General features: G+C 40.7%; 1 protein-coding gene across 3 annotated transcripts in view; it reads left to right on the top strand.

Moving 5' to 3' along the window:
- Positions 1-246: 246 nt before the first annotated feature.
- Positions 247-7,648, top strand: part of LOC119744861 (solute carrier family 12 member 2-like) — a 33,665-nt gene continuing 26,263 nt past the window's right edge. Inside the window, exons 1-3 of one of the 3 annotated variants that reach the window (XM_038221039.1) lie at positions 247-267; positions 3,438-3,959; positions 6,503-6,622. In XM_038221039.1, the coding sequence (XP_038076967.1) occupies positions 3,498-3,959; positions 6,503-6,622 (582 nt within the window). In that variant the 5' untranslated portion in view covers positions 247-267; positions 3,438-3,497. Of the gene's footprint in view, positions 268-2,012; positions 2,211-2,360; positions 2,515-3,437; positions 3,960-6,502; positions 6,623-7,648 lie in introns of those variants that run through there. The other 2 variants (XM_038221040.1, XM_038221036.1) reach the window with 2 other exon arrangements.

Below are 7,648 nucleotides of genomic sequence, written 5' to 3'. Positions count from 1 at the left end.
CATTCCGAGAACTGATTTGACCATTAGTTTTATTTACATGTAAATACCAAAAGTTATGGCATATGCAACTAATTATTTAAAAGTGAACACTTTAATGTGCAATAAAGAAACCACAGATAACGGAATATGGTCGTGCAGTTTTTCATTGAAAAGATTTTAAAGAAATGCACAAAACTTTGCTTGGCATTTACTATGAAGCTTATATTTAAGAATACATCTTGCATATGGCTAACCCTGTGCGCGAGTCGAGACGGGATATGTGCTTTGGTATGTGAGAATATAATCTTAAGGACTTACCATCATCACAGGCAGGTCGCATGCGTAGGCTACATCGTAGAGTTGGACAACGCATGCAACGGGACGGTTTCTGTTTCAGTGTAGTTATGTCCAGCATACATGTACAAGGGTGTCCATTGATCGCTTCTCAAAGGTGGGGGGGGGGGGGATTATACATACCAACTAATGTTAGCCCTATAGGCTAATGGCGATTTTGGATTCTAGACAATCTGTGGTGTGATCTGACTGAGGCAATTTCTGACCACTTTAACCATTTTTGTAAGCAAAAGATCATCATTTAAACATCATTTTCGAGTTGGAAATCATTGAATCAGTTATTCTGAGCTATAGAATCATATAGGCATAATAGGCTACCAATTGTAATTCTGTAGCTCTGCTCAGAATAGCTGATTCAATGGCACCAAACTCGAAAATGAAGTTTAAATGATAATCTTTTTTAAAAAAAAAATGGTTAAAGTGATTACTTTTTGCCTCAGATCGCACCACACAGAACGGTGTTATCCAAAATTGCCGTTATATAGGGATATAGTACGCGCTCGCATCATCTACTTCTACCTCCATTGTTACTAATGTTACTAGCCACACTCTGTGGTGCGATCTGACTGAGGCAATTTCTGACCTCTTTAACATTTTTTTTTAAGCAAAAGATCATCATTTAAACATCATTTTCGAGTTTGCTGTCATTGAATCAGCTATTCTGAGCTATCATACAATCATAATAGGCTACAAATTGTAACATATGATTCTATACAAATTTTAGCCTATAATTATGTGATCCTATAGCTCAGAATAGCTGATTCAATAACACCGTGACCAAACTCGAGAATGATGTTGAAATAATAATCTTTCGCTAAAAAAAAAGTGATCAAAAAGTGCCTCAGATCGCACCACCGATCCAAAATCGCCGTTAGGGCTTCGCGCTCGCATCATAGTTCTGATCGAGATATGCCCCCCCCCCCCCCCCCCCCCACACACACACACACACTTTCGAGAAGTATTGGTCCGATGGTCAAGTTATTTGAATTTTAGATCCCTCCACTAACTTTTTGGCCCTTCATCACAATTTTGGTATTAAATATAATACATAAAAGAGCATATTTGAGGAAAATTTGAAAAGGGAGTGTTAAAGATTTTGAAATATAGGCCTATATGACTATTTTCCCATTAAAAACATTGGTAACATTTAATTTGTGTCGACCCATCTTTGTTCATTTTTTTTTTCATGGTTTTCTCTCAAAATCTTTTTTTTTTTTTATTGAACACTTTGGGGTTATATACTCGCTTGGAATTATTTGCTGAACACAAGCTGAATTTCTAAGAAGAATAGAATTGGTGGAAAAAACAACTGTAATTATATAATACCCATTTTTGCTGTTATATGGTCGTCAAGAGAAATGAGCTAATTGCTCATTCATTTCGTCATCTCATAATTATAAACTTGTTTCTTTTGGGTAATCCTGCGGGAGCTTTTTGGGTGTTGTTTTCTGTTATGTTTTCTGTTATGTTTACTACTCAGTGTTATTTGTACATGTAATTGCGTTGTCTGTAGTTCACTGTTTGTAATATCCCGGAAAATGAAATAAATAAATAAATAAATAAATAAATAAATATATAATTAAAATGTCAAAGGTCAAAATATGTCTAGATTGGCCCTCTATTAAATGAACATGTTTGCGTGTTGAATCGTATAATGAAGTCGGGGAATAACACTGGCCGGTCGTCGTGCAGTTTCTCGTACAAATATCGTAGCGCGCGAGCGAAAGCGGCGATCGATCACCGTCGCTTGTCTGTTGTGTGTTACGGAAGTAAACCGCTGTAGTCTCGGCATTTTGTTACGATGTTTCCACGGTGATTTTTGATAACACATAACCAGCACTCCAGTTAGTGAGTCTGCTTCGTTACGTCATCTTTAGGTAATTGCTATTTATAAATATTGGCTATTCACAAAAACCGGTTTGACTTTTCACGATCATGAATGATGATGAGCGAATTCTATTTTTAACCGTAACGTTATCATGCGCCAATCACAATTCACACAACCATATCTCAAATACAGGACTTTCTCTGTAGTGTTACTGTCAGTGTTACTGGTATTGTTATGGGCCACACAACAATTCTCTGGTCTGCTGGTTGGAAAGAATGTTGCAACCTGACGCTGTTTTTTTTTCTTCATATAGGCCTATCCTTGAGTCAGCATAATTAACGCAGGCATGGCAGGTAACACTTGCACAACACGCGCGCGTTGGCCTAGGCAAATTGAATGCGAGTGCATCAAAACATATCCTCGTATTCGTAATTCATTGTAATTTTAGGGGGTCTGACGATATCATCCCAATGAAGGTCAGTCATTGTCAATTGGAAAAATGTTGCTAAATTAGTCACATCATGAGTCTCGGACTGAGAAACATTTCCAATTTTGTTTGGAAATACTTCAAAAATTTTCTTGACTCTCTGAAGACTTTGTACACAACCGCCGAAGTAGCTTCAGGTTGCAACATCCATTCCCTGTGTTATTTTTATCATATTGTATACTATAAATGCCACTTTCACGGGTCTACATTTGGCATATTACTAGTGGCATGGTATGACGCATGACTGGCCTAACGTTACTTGTATTGTTAGGCCATGGAGATATAGGCGAAAGTTTGTCCGAACTGATTGCAGGATTTTTCTTGAGGTCATTGGCAGATTCATTGGTCATGAACCTTTGACCCTTCGATTTTCCCTGGTTTTTTAATGATGGTATTAAAGTAAAGCTAGCTTCCATAGATCGGGGTGGAGTGACGTCATCCGATGAAAACATCTATTCATATTTGCAGACCATATTTCATGGTTGTTATGTGTTACCATTCAGCACCCCAGACTCCAGAACCATTGAGTTTCAAGGAAATAGGTCTGGGTGCCAGATAAGCCAATGTAATCAAAATCCTGAATGTCCGCGCCAACCTGTAGCGAATGTCAAGTATAAAAAGTCTAGATTTCAAAATCAGGAAGAGTTCCTTTAATTAAACCGGCTGCTTTGATTAAACGTCTTCCTTCAAACTAAATTGAATTGTGTATTAAGACATATGTATTCAATGTCTCGTAAGAGTGATTCAGCATACACTGCACCTTTAATTTCATCATTGATGTATTCTTAGGCAGCAACCTTCACCTGACAGGAAGTTGACGTTCTGCTAAGTTTCTCCACGACTGCTAGGATGAGTGACTCAGAAGCTTGTGCCGACGGTGCAGGCGGTGATCGGGGATCGGCACTTACTTCGTCACAAGCTGCAAAGGGTGGCGGGTTCAGGCAGACTGCCAGTGAAGACGAGTCTGACGACAACATGGAGGAGATCGAACTACTGGAAAATGGATCAAAGAGGAGGAGCCCCAGGAAGTCCCCTTCCAAAAAGAAACTCGGCCGGTTTCACGTCAAGATCATCAACGAGAAGGAACCGGGCAAGCGAAGTGTGAAGCGGAATGGAAACTCGAGGAAGGGTACACTGAGTAGTCCAAGAAGGCAGGAGAGTGCTGATGACGCCATGGAACACTCCTTAGCGACGCACAGCTTCGGTCACACCGTGGAGGCCTTGCCGTCACTGGATCATTACAGGAATCGGTTTTCGTTGATGGCTACAGGGAAACAACGACCAACCCTGCATGAACTTCACGAACCCAAGGTAAATCGACAGTGTTGTCGGACAGGTTACAAGAAGTACAAATGGGATTTTAAATGGTGTAGTTGTGGTACGTGCATGTACATGTATTTCATAAGCTGTACACATTCTGCTAGGAAATCCGCGGTAAAGCCTTTGAGCTTACAAAATTTTAGAAATCAAGATTTCTTAAAGTTCAGTCCACGTACTCTTCAACAAATTCAAAGTAAATATACACTATTGGCAGTGTATATTTGACCTTGTACCGGTCCCCTATTTTTTTCGTTGTTTAATATACCGACACATGCGCAGTGAGTGTTTTTGTAGGACTTAAACATTGCCGTTCTGACTTTGTATTCAGGAGATGAGAATCAGACCTAATGCAATTTAGGGGATTTCCTTTAAAAGAAAAAAAAAAGACTTCCAGAGCCACAATAAGCCAGTTCGGTATTTCAACTGTGCATGTGCACAATGATATTGGTCACAGGTCATTCTGGATAATTGAACGTTTCCAAGGCGCATGACCACAGGTGCACGAGGCTTGCGTGTAAATTACCAGCAAAATGAGCGTGCGCTAACATCGCGTAACATCACGTCAGCGATGTTATCCCGAATGACCTCGGGTCATTGAAATACCGAACGGGCTTATTCAGAAAAATAAGATGAAACATGCTGCAATTCAGTGTTGGATTCTGTTTAAAACAGTATAAAAGGAAGACCACTCATACTTTGGGAAGAATGGAAACAATATTATTAAATGAGTGGCACGTTTGCGTTTCAAACTCGTGTTCTCGTGACTGTGAATCCAACCTCGTGTTTCCGTGACTGTGAGTTCAATGTGCTATCCATTAGCCCACACGTTCGCTCGGGTAATTAACTGTATAGTACAGCGCACCTATACAATGTACATGTACTTGTATAGGTGCGCATGCACACAGGATGTGCTGACTTAAGCATGGGAGAAAAAGGCGCGACCGGTTTACGGTAATTATACGAGGGGTCATTGATAGGTTCGTGGCTATAATTACCCTCTAGTACTTCCTCAGGACTACCCTGCTAAATCCAACAGAGTCCAACCGGAGTTTCCTGTTCAATCCACTGTGCCTCATTTTCAGTTGTCTGCTGAATCCAACAGAGTCCAACATGGCGTTATAATGCGGTTCAGTTGCCGGCTGAATCCAACGTTTTGCATGAGGAATGTACACAAGGGGTTTACTGCTCTATCCAACAGGCTCCATCGGGTGTGTGACATAGTTGGATCCTGTTGGATTCAGCAGGGTTAGGGTTAGGCTAAAGCAGATGAACTATATATACAGGTTTGACTGATGTTGTGTGCAGCAGTGTTCCCCCTGCCCATTCAAACATGAGGCGGCCCACCTCGCTACTTTCATTGACCACCTTGATCAATTTTTACCAATATCACCACCTCTCTGTGAAGATTTACAATAAAGGAAATACTAATCAAGAGATTTTCATTTTGTGCAAGTTATGAGCGTTTTCCTTGACCTCTATGTATCAAGAACTCACAATTTGGATACTGTAGATGGAATCCTCGTGCCTTTTTGTGAGCGCTGCATCCTTTTCAGTTTGCAGACTGCGTAAAGTACGTTTCAATCATCAATTTGAAGTTTTGCCACCTTGCTCAGTTCATTAGCCAGGGGAAACACTTGTGTAGTTCATCTTGTTGAATGATTACATAGCAGTTTGAAGTTATTGCTTTTCTTGTTTCTCTGTCACAGATAATTAAACCTTGACAGTCACCGGTTCCTGATAGTTAAACTTTGAAAATGGAAAAATATCAGTCGTCATGTCTAAATATCCAAGGTGTCAGCTTGCTGGGTCCCAGAGCTCCTTGTACCTGATCAGAAACGGACTTGGCACAACCTTTCAAGGGACAATGTTGCCATTTTTAAATTTGTTTGATGCTTTTGTTCGATTAAATTTTTCCATTTTGAAGGTTCGCAGGAACTGGTGACTGTCCAGCTTAAATTATCTGTGATAGAAAAACAAGAAAAGTCTTAATTTTTCAGTAATTAAAATTTACAAATCTTGAACTAACAGTGTTTGTGCCGCGTTCAAAAGAGGAATTGGTTGTATTCCCTGATGTTTCTATCCCAGAGTCATACATGTGGTAGGCCCTATCGTTTGTGTTTAGTTTGTCTGAGATTAAAAGGGTAAAGGTATTAGGGGATGAATCTGTGTTCATAGGAATGGAGTGCCCATCTGTCTTTCGAAGCGATCAGGCCACACTCAAGTCCATGTAATGCTGCTGTGGGGTGATCGCCACACCTCCTCCACAGCGAGTCTGTAACCTTCCCAGCATTGAATAATGCCGGTACCAATTTAACACCTGGGTTGAGAGGAGTAATTGAGGTAAAGCACCTTACTCAAGGGCACAACACACATGGCCCCGGCGGGGCTCGAACCCACAATCTCACGATCATGAATCCTATGCCCTACCGCTATACCACACGTGCCCCCGACGGATTCTTCCATTTTCTTGACTCTTGTCTGAGATTAAGTTTTTTTCCCCCTCACTTCATGTACCTGTGAATTGATTTCTCCAGACTTTAGTGAACCAGGCTGCTGACACGCCCGTGGACGCTGGAGGGTTAGCTGAGATTAGTGCGGCACCCACAACCCCGGCCAGCGCAGGGGTCAAGTTTGGATGGATCAAAGGAGTACTGGTAAGTCCCATTGGTCAGATCCCGGGGTGGGTGAGGGAGGGTGGAGGGGGGCTGGGTAGCCTTTGCTGGTAGGGGGGGGGGCTACTTAAGGGGCGGATGTATCCTGCAAAACATTTCATTGTAAGCACCGTCGATATCAGAATTTTCAATAATCGATATATATCGGGAATCCGATATCGAGAATATTCTGTACATTGATTATTCCGTGTAAAAGTGGAAGACCATAAAGATGAGAGTTTGATTTAAAAAAACAGAACAAACAAAATCTCAAGTCCCATTTTTCCACGGCTTTCTCTGGAGCATATTGCTCAAACTTTTTAAAACAAATCTCAGTACTGAGAGTTTGTCCAAACGGGCGGTTTCTTTGGAGGTTTTACATTTGGAAGACCTCAAATTTTGATATTTGGATATGATTGAAAAATTGCTATCGGCGATATCGATATCAAAATGATAGCGACTATTTGAGTAATATCGATATATATCGACGGTGCTTTTCGCATTGAATAGGTGACACAGCACAAAACAATGACTGTAAATGAATTATACAAAGTCATTTGATTTTCAGAATTTAGTCAGTTTTTCAATCTGCAAGCATCAAAAGTTAATCTGACCATCATCCCCTTTTTTTCCGGTTATAAAAATTTCGTGACCCCATCCCTAGACAGATTTTATCCACCCACCCACAGTATTTATTTGAATGCAGTGAGAAAGTTCAAACAAACCTTTTTTTTTCTTGGCCGTTTGGGTGTAGTGCAGCTTCATGAAAACAGATGACTACAAGTACGTGTTTGTGAACTCGCCTTCGTTCCATGTTCAGGCTAACTAAATCTACAAATGCTTGTGGTGACACGTCAGTCATTACTCACTGAATGTGATGAGTCACATACAGAACGGTGGTCTCCTGAAACTAATAAAGTCACATCCTGCGAAGGCCAGAAGAAGAAAGCATTGATACGAAAGCAAAGACGTCTATTTATAACTGCAGTCTATTTATAACTGCCTTCTCAGAGTTAAAATTTCATCGCG

The sequence above is a fragment of the Patiria miniata genome, unplaced genomic scaffold, assembly GCF_015706575.1.
Source record: "Patiria miniata isolate m_02_andy unplaced genomic scaffold, ASM1570657v1 HiC_scaffold_7, whole genome shotgun sequence".
NCBI classification, from domain to species: domain Eukaryota; kingdom Metazoa; phylum Echinodermata; class Asteroidea; order Valvatida; family Asterinidae; genus Patiria; species Patiria miniata.
This window is presented reverse-complemented; position numbering and strand designations above follow the sequence as displayed.